The following is a 16,135-nucleotide window of genomic DNA, read 5'->3' on the forward strand; positions in this document are numbered from 1 at the left end:
TTTTGGCATGGCTTCCTAGCTTTTATGTATACAACACGAAAATTTAAATTTCAGTATTTCTTGCTATATACATCCTCTTGATTAATTTGAAATTAATGTTCTCATAGAAGGGGAAGAAAAGAGTTAACTAGTTAATTTTTTTTAACTGATAAATTTAAATAATATATATATATATATATATATATATATATATTTATATATATGTATATGGGCTCAAATATCATAGTGAGACCATTTCAATATTCAAGTCAATAAATAAATAGCAAAAATTGTTAACAACGAACCGACTAAAAGTCTTTAAAATACTTGTATTGGTGGAGATAGATAATTATTAGGCCAATTAAAACTTTAAATTCGGGCAAATGAAAGTAATAAATTCCCGATAATATCGGTTAGGCTAAGTGAAAATGATTGTGATATTGTTTGGATGGAGTGATTATTCTGGATAGCGTTGATTGTAGTGCATTAATTGTGATTAAATAGATTTAGTCAAATATATCAGTCAAAGATGACACATACCTTAACTTATGCTAAATCAAATGATACACACAAAATATATTATAATTAGATATGTTATTATGAAAAAAGAACATTGCAATTTTACCTTTCTTGCTATTTTGTTAAAATTCAATATTCGTCTGGAATATTTCAAATTTTGACAATTTTAATTATTTTTCATTAAAAGTACTGATATGCCAATGCACACATCACTCTACATTAATCAGATTTTACATATATTAACTCCATAACTTTCAACTAATACACAAAACAAGTATGCTATGTCTTAGACTTGGCCGTGGAACAAATTTTGACCAAATCTCATTAATATATAAATATATATTTATGTATTTATGACTCTAGGAGTTGACTCTATTTTGTGATCAAGTCTCTCTCAGTTTGTTTATTGAGACGTCGACCAATGTGTGTGTGTATATATATATATATATATATATATATATATATGAGTGGCAAGTTTACTTCATTAAATGCATGAGTGGACATACATATTAAGGAAGACTAATTAGCTAGATAGTCTAATCCTCATCCAAACGTCGGCCTCTGAATATTCGCAATTTGTTGATAGTTGAAATTAAGCTGCCATTTGACCTTTAAGAAATCGGAAGTATCCCTCTACATACATGAAAAATATTCTACAACAATTTTTTTTTTTTTTATCATTCTCGATAACATTCCTAATTAATTATTACCTTAATATATTAGTTTATTGAAAATTGATTAAATCACATTTTTTGATGATTGAGTTTCACGGTTGAACTGTCGAACGACTATTATCATGAAAAAATTAGTCAAATATATACGTATTTTCGTTAAATGATTGTATTTAATCAAGATAGTGCTGACATATTTGACTTGTTAATTAAAGACAAATTTCTAACGCCCAACTAAATTACGGGCCTACTCTTAAATATTGTCATCCCAATTGTATATGATCTTTAGTGTGAATAAATCGACTGTGCCAACATTCTCATCCAAAATTAAATAAAATTGAATATCATACTAAATTAAACTACTTTGGATATAATCGAGCCGAGTCGAACTCTTGAATGACGTTTGAGCTTGACTCGTTTATAATCGAGCTCGAGCTCGAGCTTTATTTAACGAATATATTTATGGCTCACGAGCTTATTCAAACTTTTATCGAGCGTAATAAATATGAATTATACATTTAAATCTTCATTAAAAAGTAAACTATATATTTAGAGAAAAATAAAACATTTTTATTAAAATTTGTAAATTTATTATAATAAATAAATTTAATAGATTTTTCTATATATTTTATCAGAAATATACTAAATAAATAAATTAAATATCAAAACTATTATTTTTTCATCTGAGAGATGACTCATGAACTTACCAACAAACATGTTCACGAGCTAACGAGCCGAATATTATAAAACTTGAGCTTAGTTCGTTTATTTCAACGAGCTCAAACGAGCTTTTATCGAATCGAGCTTCGAATAACTCACAAACGATTTGGTTCATTTACATTCCTATTTTTGGGTTTAAACTTGAAAGGCACTTTTATTTCTAGGCTTTTTCTTGGCTGCATATGTCCCATTTCCCTCTGAAGTGGCTGCTACAAAATTGACTGAGACTTCAAACAAAGTGGACACATTTAAGCATCAGATGCATAATATATTATTATTTGTCACTATATATATATATATATGTATATATTTGAAATGTTATAGATGCCAAATCTTTCAGAGATTCAACTTAAATTATGTTATCTATTGCCTATTTTATTTGTTTTTTAAAATGTTGCCTACTTTTCAGCAAATAATAAAGCCGATAAGACAAATTATGTGGGGTTAGTGATGCAAAATATCTGGAAGGTGGGTATGGATCGGAGGCTACCCAGGAAGAGGATATGCATGGTGGATATCCCTGAGGTGGTTACGGAGGATATCCTGTTTCGGATATGAAGGTTACCACCGGTGGAGGTTATGGTGGTGGACGCTGTCGTTTTGGCTGTCTACTATGGGGTTTGTAGATGTTGCTAGTATGCTAATCAAGCTGCAGATGTGGATTTGCAGGCTGAACCTAAAAATGAGTATTTGTCGTGTGATAAGAAAGATATCTTTACCAAATAATTAGTACGAAATTTGGACTGGGAAAATAGTATTGTTCAAGTTCCTTTAATATAGTCATGTAGGCTTGGTTGCTTGAAGTTTGCAAATAAATTACAAGGTCGATCGGTGTCCATGATGGGCGCACACACAAGGGAAAGGCATCATGATATATATAGAAGTGCGATTGTCGTGTGCTTTTTTTTTTTTTTTTTTAAAAAAAAAAAAAAAAAATATTATTTTTTTTTTAAAAAAAAAATGATTCATATTTCATCAATTAGGCAACATTCGTACAATCTTGGTAAATGATATAACAAATAATGTATGGGACACGAGACATAAATAAAGACTAGCATAAAAAAATGACAGCCTTAACAAGAGAGTGAGTTGCCATATTTACTTGTCTTTGAACATGTTGAAGAAGTTTGTTTTTGACAACAAATTGAGCTAATATAAGTTCATGGTTGTCGTCGAGATTGCATCCACCACCAGCTTAGAATCGCTCTCAAAAATAACATTATGGAGATCACACAATAGCATCTTAAAAGACAAGTGCTTCGGCCTCTCTAGCTTCAAACAAACCATTTTCCGTACATGATTTGCTTACTATAAAGCATCCATCGGAGTCATGCACCACTGCCTCGAAACCAATACATTTGAACTCTTTAAATATAGTCGCATCATCGTTACATTTCGTAGAGGGATCAGGTGGTTTTTTCCATCTAAAAATGGCTGTTCACACACATGTGTTTGTGCGGGGAACTGACTTGTGCTTATAATTTACATCATTTACATTATGACAACAGCGAGTACATTTGAAAATGAATCTTTAATAGTAAAGTACTATCGTGCCTATAATTAAATGTAGCGTGCTACTTTCCTTGTGCATGCATGTGAAGAACAGCCGAAGAAAATGTAATATTGAAAAAGCAATGCATTTATTAACACATTCGGACCTTATACATCATGTGGTAGAACATGACAAAGTAATAATTAGCTAAATTTGTAACTTTCAAGTTTTCTTTCCTGTTTATGCATTCTGGTAATTTTTATTGCTATTCTTGAAAAAATTGGATTATACTCATCCATATATACTAAGAGCATAATTCGTTTCATGCTTTATAAACTCTGAAATAGTACTTAAATTGGTAGAGAAATTTTAGAAACTTCATTGATTTGGAAAAGGGAAAGATGGGAAATTGAAAGGAAAACTTCATATGGGTATCTTAGTATGAAGATTCAAGCTCGATTTTATGTCCGAACTTTAGAAGCACAACTCGGATAAGTCGATTTGTTTATGTTACATGGACTTAAATCAACCTCAAAGCTGGTTCAAGAGAGAATAATTGTCCAAGTTATATATACAACTTTCAAATACTTAATCCAGCCGATGTAGGTCATTTAACACCATCTCATCTTCAGGAATGAAAAACTGAAGCGTAAAATTAACAAGACATTATCAGGTGATCTATAGAGCAATCCTGAATGTAGTTAGGCTCAAGTACATAATCTTAACATGATATTAGAGCTCATACCTATTATTATGTGTTGGACTATCTTATGAGTCACCCAATAATGTCTTGTAAACGTCACGCTCTAGGTGTTCAATGTTGGGCCTGAGGGGGTGTGTTTTCCACATCAACTGGATTAACTCATTTGATGTTGTATATATAGACTTGGATAATCATCACTTTGAGTTAGCTCTTGAGGTTGAGTTAAACTTAAGTCCCAATATTAACATTTTGATTACAATTTTTTTTACAAAAATTAATAAATGCATTAACTTGTGAATGGTTCACAAATTATTGAACGATATAATTTAAGAATATATTCGAACACGATAAATATCATTTCAAATTCAGTATATTTCAAATATAAATATTCGAGTAAGCTCGATTTGTTTGTAAAATCGATGAATTTGATAGTCAAACGATATCAGATCAAACCAGACTCGATTAACTTTATCAGTTAATCATTTGTGTTTATTATAATTTGGCCAATATTCAGGTAGGCTTCTCGTAATTGGATCCCCTCGACATCGTGTCCTTCGGTACATTTGTTGTTATTAAAAAACCACACCCTCCCCCGCAAGCCGTGTCTTAAGAATACTTTGCTAATTTATATATAACAATATATATTTATTTGGTCGGCGGCTTCATGCAGATAGATCTTTTTCGGGAGAGATTGGTGCTTCTTGAGGGTATCCAAGTACTAAAAAGATAATATATTGTCCAACGTATTCAATGACATCGTATCATCGTTTTCAGATAAAAGAAGATATCGTTGAAAATAACACTTTGATTAACTGAATCTTTTTTTTATTTTCTCCGTCCGTCCATATCTACCCTTGCTTAGCTTGACTTGTTGTGGAGTACGAGTATATGCAATTAATTAATATTTTTTTTAATGTTGTGGTATAACATCAATTGTATTCTGATTATTTGAGAAAATTTTATTTTTAGCTCATCTTCTTTATTTTATTTCAATCTTTCATATTCTAAGCCCCAAAAAAATCACACTAATGCCTATGATTTGTAGCTCATATAACATTAATATTTGAAGTTTGAGACGATATTTCAGGTTTGAAATTCCTATATAACAATTTTTTCCCAACTCAAAAATTTAAAAATCGTGCTAATTGAACTTGTTCCAATCAATTGGCTCGGGATAATCAAATATTGAAATAAGCATTTAGGCTTATGATTTGTAGCTCATTTAACATTAAAATCTTAAGTTCGAGACAATATATTAAATTAAGACCTAATTGTAATCTGCTCCCCAAATCAAGAAAATAATAAAAAGCATTTGGAAAAGAAAACTGGGATATGGGGTATATGGTATCGATTTGACAATGTTTAGGATCGAAAAGTGAAAACAATGTATCTTTAGGGGTGAATTTGCTTTTTTGCGGATCTTATTCTATTCTTTTTTCCTTTCCTTCTCCTTTTCTAATTCTATTCTTTTCTACTTTCCTTTCATTATTCTTTTTAACTTTTGTGTTTATACAATTCTCTAGAAAAGACCCTTCCCAGGGATTTCTTCTCCCCAATTTCCCTTTCTCCGTTGGGATTTCGAACTTTTCCGCAGTTTTACGAGATTAATTCCGCGGCGGAGCTGGTAGTTGTTTAGATCACGAGTCATGCTCTCGTTGCAGAGCAATCCGCGGCAGCACAACCTGAGTCTGCAACAGGTACAGCGGCAGCAGCAACAGTCGCAGGTGGGGTCTAGGGCTCCTTACAATGTCGCGGCCGATCATCACATAGACGATCCATCTCTGTCTTTCCCCTCCGGGGTTAACGTCAAGCCGGAGCTTTCGAGCGAAGGTTCCATTTTATTCAGTTTTGTGATTTTTGTATTACGTTTTGCTTAGAATTTTTTGTCTTGTTTGTTAAAAGAATTAGGGTTTTGAGTGTTAGGCGAGTTAGTTTCATTGTTACTCGTGGAATTGTGAGTCTTATCGAGAAATTAAAAAATTTATCCTTTTCAGAATTTTGTTATCTCAATTCAGGGAAATGTAAAACTTGCAAAAGCTGTGGCTGTTTTGTTGTCTAACTAAATATTTGGTTTGAATGATCGGTATTGCTGCAACTATTTTTAAAAAACCGGGAACAAAATTTATTGACTCTAAGCATTCTATGTGATAAGCCTTGTCACTGAGTGCTATTTGAATTTCAGAAATGATGTGGTCCATCTCAAGTTGCTCAGTGATACAATTACACTGTCTCTATAATTTAGCTTTAGTCATGGGATGCCTTATTTTCAATCCAATTACCGAAAATTCCAAATTGGAAGAACTCATGTCAGCTATCGAATCATGACGCTACTTATCATTGCTAGGGGAAATGTAAAAACCACATGAAACAATTAAAGTCTTTTTAGTTACAAATTTTATAGGCAGTTGACAGTTCTCAGATAAAGGGGGTGGGGGGAAAATTTGCCTCTAGAGCACTGAAAGGACTTTGAAGAGGAAGAGAATGAGTATTTATGCCGATAGAAAATATGGAAATAAAATTTAATCCTAAATGCACAAATGGTTTCTAAATAGATGTCCTTCATTCATGTATGTAGATTTATAGATATTTCGAAAAATCTTTTACACATCTATTATGTTGATGCATAGCCTGACCAGTTTACCTATTCAGAAGGACCAGAATCATTTTTCAAAATCTATTGTTTGAGGCTCTTCTTTCTCATTTTTTGACCCAAATTGATGGCATAGGTTTTACAAAGAGCAAAAATAAGTTTTACACTTTTGTTGCCGCCCATGTTTATTGGGTGTAAATAAGAAGTGCTCATGGTGGGACAAGATACTTTGGCTACTTTTAGCGGGAGGAAGAGGATTCACACTTTCAGGTTTTCTTCTTTCAGATGTTCTACACTTCTGCTGAACAAGAAATTTGGGGGTGGGGGGAATGCTACTCTCAAGCTTGAAGTACTAAATGTTATCATGGACCTTTTAACACAAAAATATCTTAGCATGCCTGGGATCTTCTGGGTATTAGTTATGGCTTTTAATGGAATAACAAAGTTAATATATGGATTATGGGTCAATATTCCCAAGAAATTACATTATTCATTAACTTATAGAAAGTTGATTGCAGTTGAGGAATTAAACTTTCCAACTCACCGACATTGAAATCATTGTCCCTGGACTTCCAACTCTTATTTTGTATAGATATGTGGATTTAGTGATTTACAGTTGCTTATTATCTCAAATCTTATTGATGGACAAGTATTTGCAGTATTACTAAAGTTTAATAGATATGTTCAAACTTTAGCATGTGATGCCACTGCAATTGGAATAATTTTTACTGCATTGCAGTTTTCCAACTGTATGATCCGACCTTAATTTTATGTTTGAGATTCTCTCAAAATATACGTTCAAGAAATGCAACAATATTTTTTACAGAGCACCATAAACAAAAATGCCCTTCCATAAACAAATAAGAATATTCCAGGTTTTGAGAATCTTCTTTTTTAAATCTTTTGGGAGGTTCCCACAATTATTTGAACCTAGCATGAGCATCTATCAGTAGATGTCCAGGCAATGAAAGCATTTTCCTGAATATGAACTGTGACGAGAATGTGGATCATTTAATTGAGAGTTAAAATGATAGAAGCCAAATCACAAGGACATATGGAGCAATAAACTTTTCTAATTTAATTCATATGTTAGTTTGGAGTACAATTATATATACGGAGTCTTACTGGGTTTGTTCTCTTATTTCTCATTATTCAGTTGGCGTGGACATGCTCTTGAACCTTGCTCATCAGAATTACAAAGCAGGAAATTATAAGCAGGCATTAGAACATAGCAAGGCTGTGTATGATAGAAATCCGCGACGCACTGATAACCTTCTTCTGTTGGGTGCTGTTTATTATCAGGTTACCGGTTTGCTACATGTTTTTATGTTACGTTTTATACTTTTATTATTGGGTTATTAAAGTTGAACACTTGAACTAGTATGTTCAGCAAGGCATCATCTCAAGCTAGAATTTGTACTGTTTGTTTTCTAGTTACACGACTTCGATTTATGTATTGCGAAGAACGAAGAAGCTCTTAGAATTGATCCACATTTTGCCGAGTGCTATGGGAATATGGCAAATGCTTGGAAAGTATGTTTTTGTGATGGTTTTTTTTCCTGACACTGAACTTTTGCTAGTTTGACGGTGAAGTTTCTGACTTGTGTTATTTATATTTTTCTGGCAGGAGAAAGGCAACATTGATGTTGCTATTCGCTATTACTTGATTGCGATTGAGGTCTGTCTGTCACTTTGATATAACTATACTAGTATTGGGATTGAGGTCTGTCTGTCACTTTGATATTTACTATACTAGTACTAGTATTAGTACTATCATGCGTGCTAGCCTAGCTTGTATCACTGTAGTTGGATCTGCTGACATTTAGTATCTTGGAGTAACTGCACACTTCAGTGTAATATAATATAAAACTGTGCTGTCTATTTATGATGTAAATTTTATATACAGCTTCGACCTAATTTTGCTGATGCATGGTCTAACTTAGCCAGTGCTTACATGAGAAAAGGAAGGTTGAATGAGGCAGCCCAATGCTGTCGTCAATCACTTGCTTTGAATCCTCTTTTGGTAAGTTTCTTTTCTTTTAATTATGTTACTATCCTTATCAACGTGTTGGTAGTCTCACATCTGTGTTAACATACAACTTATTAGGTTGATGCTCATAGTAACCTCGGAAATCTGATGAAAGCTCAAGGACTAGTGCAAGAGGTAATAAAGCAGGTGTCCAATCGCTAGCCTGCCACCATTTTTCAGCTATTCAACAATTGCTTGTTATTTTTTGGGTTGGGGGGGGGGGGGGTGTTGGATTTATGCATCTGTTGTGAACAATAATTACATCTTGTGATGGTCTGCTGGTAGTGTAATTGGCTTCTTAGTCATTTTACATCTTATGACTTTCGGCATTAATATCTTTTTGAATTTTCAAACCGGTTATTTAAACCACACCATCAATCATCTCGGTGAAATGTCTCAACTATTTTGCAATATTCACTTCACCAAATTTATTGCAACAGAAACTGCCTTAGGATCATAGACTTCGTTAGCTATTTCCTAATTGAAGGTTTGAAATCGGTCTTTTCTTCTCAGGCCTCTAAGTGTTATATGGAAGCACTCCGCATACAGCCAACTTTTGCTATTGCGTGGTCTAATCTTGCTGGTCTTTGTATGGAGGCGAGTGATCTTAACAGGGCCCTACACTACTACAAGGTATTTGATTGATGTTTTCTTATCCTTTTAAAAATGTAATAGGTCTTGTGAGTTGGATGTTGTCTAATTTATGTATGCTTTGATATTTTGTTTGAAATCGGATGCTTTTTTATTTTGTGCATACTGCTGACTGTGTATTGTTCTATTTTCAGGAAGCTGTGAAGTTGAAGCCTGACTTCTCAGATGCCTACTTGAATTTGGGAAATGTTTACAAGGTAAATTCTAACATAATTTGGTTGTAAGGTTGGGTAGCTGTAAATGCAAGGGGAAGAATTCGGGGAAAGACCGGTCTTCTTTACATTTTCCAGGCCTTGGGAATGCCTCAAGACTCTATCGTATGTTATCAACGAGCCCTGCAGTCACGACCAGACAGCGCAATGACTTTTGGTGAGTTTCTTTTTTATGCCTTGATAGGGTCAGTTTTTTTGTTGCTTATCACCATTTGATAAATTAGTGAGGGTTAGTGTTTCTTGTGCGGTAAAGAATATTTTGGAGATAAAGAAGTAAATCAAATTTTGTTGGAAAATGCAATCATATATTAATTTTTAGATATCATCTTGTTGTAATCTGACATTCTGTTTGTTTGACTTATCTAAGATAATGTGACCAAGTTTGTACTCTGTTGACTTATTTAAGATAATGTGACTAAGTTTGTACTCGACTTATCTAAGACAATATGACTTGAGTTTGAACTTGCAATTCATTTGTTTTTTCTCTTACGGTTTAGTACTTCATGTTATTGTCAAAAGTAAAATTTTTTTACAGTAATGTATGCCAACCATTGCAGGCAACTTGGCAAGTGTGTACTATGAGGAAAACAACCTTGATATGGCAATAATCAACTACAAACGAGCTATTGCTTGTGATCCTGGATTCCTGGAGGCGTACAATAACTTGGTTGCTATTTTATTTGTTAATAGTGCTGATTTAACATTTTAATTTGTAAATTAATACTTGTTGCATTTAGGTGATGTTCTGTTTTAATGTTTTTCAACTGCAGGGCAATGCATTGAAAGATGCTGGTAGAGTGGAGGATGCAATTCACTGCTACCACGTAAATTATCCTTCACCATGATTGAATTGGTTGTGGGTTCATTGTTTTTTTCTGTTTGCTGCTTTTTAATTCAAATTCTGTTTGTCTATGAAGCAATGCCTATCTCTTCAACCAAGTCATCCTCAAGCTCTCACCAATCTTGGAAATATTTATATGGAGTGGTATGTTAAGTATCAATGTGCACCGCTTGTGTGTATGGTTCTTGTTTCAGACTCTTTTCCCCTTGAATTCTAGTTTTATCATTTTGATTTTCATGAATTCCGTCTGCTATTTTTTTTCAAGGAATATGATGAGTGCTGCAGCTCAATGCTACAAGGCAACACTGTCTGTCACAACAGGACTTTCCGCCCCTTTCAATAATTTAGCTATAATATACAAACAACAGGTGCAATACTGGTTCTTTTCCTTCAAAAAAGGTCTAAAGAGCTTAAACTAGTCTTATGAATTAAGGTGCTTTGTTTGCATCTCTAGAAATGATAAGGTTGTGCCCGTCAAAGTTTTGTGTGAGTTACCAATGTCACAATCCATGCAATGAGAAGTTTCTACCTACTCTATTCAGCCTAGTTTGATAAAGACCATTTAAGAGAGCATATAGTTTAGGCACCGGAAACAACCATGGGCAGACAAAGTTCAAATATCTTTTACAATTTTCGCCGTTGCCTAAACTAATTACCTTAGTCAAATCCATTCATTCTTTCGATCTAGAAGCAGCTATATGAAAGGATGGGTGTGAATACATTTTCAAGTCCTAACTTGTCGCTCACTTGTTATGAGATATGATCAGAAATTTGTCCATGGTTTTACTTTCTTCAATTACAGGGCAATCATGCAGATGCGATATCTTGCTACAACGAGGTCTTAAGGATAGATCCATTGGCTGCAGATGGACTGGTTAATCGAGGAAACTCTTTCAAAGAAATTGGAAGAGTTAATGAGGCGATTCAAGACTATCTCGATGCTATTGCTATCCGACCAATGATGGCTGAGGCTCATGCAAATTTGGCTTCCGCTTACAAGGACAGGTACATTTTCATTTCTTCTCTTGTAAAATTTAGTCCTTCATTTTGTAGGCTAAGAAATCATATGTGAATCGAAAGTGTGTTACCCACCTAGTTTTATCATCCTGCAGTTATGTGACAAGGTAATCATTGTAGCTATTCTCTTTTTACTATCATTATATTTTTGGGGGTGATGGGTCGGGTTATAAGTTCTCTGTTTGAATTCTGAGTTTAGTAAAGAAAACAAATCTAGGTTTTCTTTAATTTTACTTTATACATAGCAAATTTCAATTTTAAGATTTTTATTCTATGTGATATTGGGCTTGGGTATTTTGAAAATGTAGTACATAATAGTTCTTCTCATATTTTGTACTTCTCCTTTGTATTTTCCTATCAAATCGCACAAAAGGAAGCTTGATGAAATTCAAATTCCAATGATCACTTTGGGACATTTTACTCGTATTTATGATGATTAACATGATCATATGATTTTTTTACCTCGTGGGCTGCTTGCAGTTGTCATGTGGAAGCAGCTATTAAAAGTTATAAGCAAGCATTGATGTTGCGCCCAGATTTCCCTGAGGCAACATGTAACCTTCTTCACACTTTGCAGGTACACCTACAATTCGCTAATCAGAGCTTGGATTTATCTTGACGGTTGAGTTGAGATTTGAATGGGTTGTTAACCAAAAACTATATACATCACTTAATATCCAAATACTTATGTGTCCCATTTATTGAAATTCTTGTGGCTTTTCTAGTTGTAGTAATGACTTTTTACTGATATTCAGGTCCGTGTTTGTTTCTTGCTCATTTGGATGTACTCTCTTTTTTGGGGACTTTCATTTTGTTACCTGCTTAGTTTAAATAAGTAGTCATTGTTCGGGTTTTGCAAGTTGAGAATTTCCTGGACTCTTTTGTCTCATGCTTTGTTAGGTCAACAACACTCTTCCACGACCTGATACCAAAATGACATGATGATTAAACTTGGTGGGTTATTTATTGGAGGGCAGTGGAGACCATTGTCTTCAGGCATTATTGATGCATGATTTTTCGGTTATATTGTGAGTGTTAGGTATAGCACTAAACAGGTAAATACACACGTGTGATGAGATTTGTATGATTACCTAAGTTGTAGTTTCTAGAGTTAACGAGTCATTGAATTGAACTTTGAATTGCAATTAAAGGATTAGGTTTAAAGGGGCAGAAACGTCAGTTACGTCACCTTCAAAATATTCTCAGTTTGTACAGAGGAAGTTGTAGAAGTTAGTAAACCTCAAGTAAGGTAGGTGCAATTATAATTTTGGAAGAGGAGATAGCAGTAATTTGGACACTTCAAAGGCCATGGATGTAGTTTTTCATTTTTTGAAGAGGTGTTCAAGCTAAAGATACAATGTCATTTTAGTAGGAGAAAATGCTCTTGTGTTATATACTAACAGATGTACATGCTATTAAGCTTTTGATGAGGGAACTTTGGCAGATGAGACATATATGAGGAAAGGTGGTGAATTTATACTAAATCTTTTTGCGTCTGAGCACATGAAGTTTTGGGAATAGAATTTTTTGTACTAAAAATCTTGTGATATATCATGAGAATGATTCTTAGAAGCTGGAAAAGTACTTTCCTTCACGGAGATTTCTCTCTTGTAATCTCATTGTCACTTCATCTGTTTAGGGGTGTGTGAGCTAGTAGTTATCAGTTTGACTTCTTATTAATTTGGTTCTGAGTTCTTAATTGATTAATTGGTTTTAATTTCTTTACTATGGTTGGCTGGTTCAATGGTGTTTATTTCAGTGCGTCTGTGACTGGGATGATCGGGAGAAGATGTTTATTGAAGTTGAAGGGATACTTAGGAGACAGATTAAGGTTTGTCAGAAGTCCTCTTTGCAAACTTTATATGCTCGTCTCCTGCTGCCATCTGAAAATTAATTAGTTCCCTCTTTTGTCCATTTGCATCCATATGACAGTTAATTATTGTCAATAATGATTACTATTTGACTTTCCCTTCTTATTTAGTTGTCAGTCATCCCAAGTGTGCAGCCTTTCCATGCAATTGCGTATCCCCTTGACCCCATGCTTGCATTGGAGATCAGGTGAGAAATTTCATTATTCATTTTTTTTATGATTGCAGATGAAATATTTTCTAATGAAAAGCTTTTATATATGTGCAGTCGAAAATATGCAGTACATTCTTTGGTAGTAGCATCCCGCTATTCACTTCCTTCTTTTAATCATTCTCCTCCATTGCCTGTAAAGAGCGGGGGCAGGAATGGCCGGTTAAGGATCGGGTTTGTTGACAAGTTTTTCCTCATTTTCCTTCCGAATCTCCTCTGTTGGGACTGAAAGTACCTTTTTTTCAAATTATGTCTCGTCTCTTACAGATATGTAAGCAGTGACTTTGGTAACCATCCATTGTCTCATCTTATGGGTTCGGTTTTTGGCATGCATAATAGAGATAATGTTGAGGTAAGCTTCATTTGTGCCTAACTTGGTTAAGCATTTCTGCTTTTCTAACATGTTTTTTATGGTTCCCTTATAGATATTCTGCTATGCATTGAGTCCAAATGATGGCACTGAATGGAGGCTTCGTATCCAATCTGAAGCGGAGCATTTCATTGATGTGTCTTCAATGTCATCTGATATGATAGCGAGGATGATCAATGAACATCAGATACAAGTGCTCATCAATCTAAATGGGTACACCAAGGTATCAATTTACCATGATGTCACTTTTCCTTTTTCCAGTTAGTCATCATATCTTTGAATGCTACATTGTTGAGTTCTTGCATTATAAATGACTTTGACTCTGTGCTCTGCAGGGTGCAAGAAATGAAATATTTGCTATGCAGCCTGCTCCTATCCAGGTGTCTTATATGGGGTTTCCTGGGACAACTGGAGCGACCTACATACATTATTTGGTTACTGACGAGGTATGTGTATTTTTTTGCCCTTACGATTTTGCTATGCATGCAACTTTATTGTCTTGAACTGTTTCTTTTTGTTTCATGACAGTTCGTTTCTCCAACATGTTACTCTCATATATACTCTGAAAAAATAGTTAGTCTTCCTCATTGCTATTTTGTGAATGACTATAAACAGGTAAACACTGCTCTCTCTCTCTCACAAAAGCGCACACACAACTTTTCAATATTGATTATTGCTATTCTTACCCACACTGTTATGTCTTTAAGAAAAACCGTGATGTACTGGATCCAAACTGCCATCCCAAGCGATCGGACTATGGACTTCCTGAGGACAAATTTATATTCGCCTGTTTCAATCAACTTTACAAAATGGACCCTGAAATACTCACGACATGGTAATGTGATTTAGCTTTCATTGTTGTGAGTATTATATACATCAAATCAGAAATAAAGCATGTGGTTTACTCGTGCAGGTGCAATATCCTTAAGCGTGTCCCAAAGAGTGCACTTTGGCTTCTTAGATTTCCGGCTGCAGGGGAGATGAGGCTTCGTGCACGTATGCTACAGATATTTTTCTGGTGAAAAATGAAAATGTATATTTCGTAGGCAAATCCTGATAATTTGTTATTCCATGGCCCAGGTGCTGCTTCACTAGGTGTGTTACCAGACCAAATAATCTTCACAGATGTTGCAATGAAACAGGAACACATTAGACGCAGTTCGTTAGCAGACTTATTTCTTGATACGTAAGCATTCACTTTGGTTATAGCAGAAACCATTTGAAGCAATGCGTTATTGAATTGAATTGAGTGATCAATTTTTCTTGATTTCCTTTTGGATAGGCCTCTTTGCAACGCACATACAACAGGGACAGATATTCTTTGGGCTGGACTACCTATGGTCACTCTTCCGCTTGAGAAAATGGCGACTAGAGTTGCTGGTTCGCTCTGTTTGGCGACAGGAGTTGGGGACGAGATGATTGTTCATAGGTAGGTGTTTCAACCTGTAATCATCTGGTGGCAAGTTTTGTTTGTTATTCACACCCTTTTTCTATGGCATCAATTATAAATTGCATTCTCTTTACATTTTCCTAATACGTGGATGTTGGAATTTGTGTGCCTATTGTCACGGTTTACCTTCGTATTTGTCAGTATGAAAGAGTACGAAGAAAAAGCGGTGTCTTTGGCCATGAATCCTTTGAAGCTTCAAAATCTTACCAGCAGACTCAGGGCTGCCCGATTGAGTTGCCCTCTGTTTGACACTGCACGATGGGTCAGTCGTCTTATCTTAGAACAAGGCTATTATCCTCTGCATTTAAGTAATGAATACATTTAAGTAATGAATACATCGTTACACCTTTCCTACCATCTTTCAGGTGAAGAATTTGGAGCGTGCCTACTTCAGGATGTGGAATTTGTACTGTTCTGGTCAGCATCCTCAAGCCTTCAAAGTCATTGAGAATGACTTGGAATTTCCACATGACCATTAGATTTATATATAGAGAAAAAAGATTAGATTTTTGTAGATAAAGAAAGAGGATTGTAGGAGGATTAGTTCTACTCGTATGATAGTATTATATAATTTATAATTTTAAAGTGTTATGGAACTTAATTCGGCTCAGAAAAATATGAGGCCGGTTATTATAAAATTGTAAAAATATATTTGAAATAAATAGATTCAAATATCAACGTTAATGTATATACTTTTGATGATTAAAATACGAGATGTATTTAACATTACGAAAATCAAATAACACCTTAATAATAGTAATAATTAAAATATTATTAGTACTTTTTACGATACATTCTCAAGTAATTAAGAG

At 34.3% G+C, this 16,135-nt stretch overlaps 1 protein-coding gene across 1 annotated transcript; it reads left to right on the forward strand.

Moving 5' to 3' along the window:
• The first annotated feature begins 5,565 nt into the window (after positions 1 to 5,565).
• On the forward strand, positions 5,566 to 15,973 carry LOC140967491 (probable UDP-N-acetylglucosamine--peptide N-acetylglucosaminyltransferase SEC). Its single transcript, XM_073428033.1, has 28 exons — positions 5,566 to 5,914; positions 7,831 to 7,976; positions 8,109 to 8,207; positions 8,302 to 8,352; positions 8,581 to 8,697; positions 8,782 to 8,838; positions 9,217 to 9,336; positions 9,489 to 9,551; positions 9,645 to 9,723; positions 10,124 to 10,233; positions 10,337 to 10,390; positions 10,484 to 10,551; positions 10,673 to 10,775; positions 11,210 to 11,412; positions 11,905 to 12,001; positions 13,184 to 13,255; positions 13,406 to 13,482; positions 13,561 to 13,677; positions 13,771 to 13,855; positions 13,929 to 14,096; positions 14,209 to 14,319; positions 14,402 to 14,488; positions 14,581 to 14,708; positions 14,787 to 14,869; positions 14,954 to 15,059; positions 15,156 to 15,302; positions 15,465 to 15,585; positions 15,689 to 15,973. The coding sequence occupies exons 1-28, from the start codon at positions 5,731 to 5,733 to the stop codon at positions 15,800 to 15,802; spliced, it is 2,967 nt and encodes a 988-aa protein (XP_073284134.1). The 5' UTR covers positions 5,566 to 5,730; the 3' UTR covers positions 15,803 to 15,973.
• Positions 15,974 to 16,135: the final 162 nt, after the last annotated feature.

The sequence above is a fragment of the Primulina huaijiensis genome, unplaced genomic scaffold (assembly GCF_012295235.1).
Source record: "Primulina huaijiensis isolate GDHJ02 unplaced genomic scaffold, ASM1229523v2 scaffold25443, whole genome shotgun sequence".
NCBI classification, from domain to species: Eukaryota; Viridiplantae; Streptophyta; class Magnoliopsida; order Lamiales; family Gesneriaceae; genus Primulina; species Primulina huaijiensis.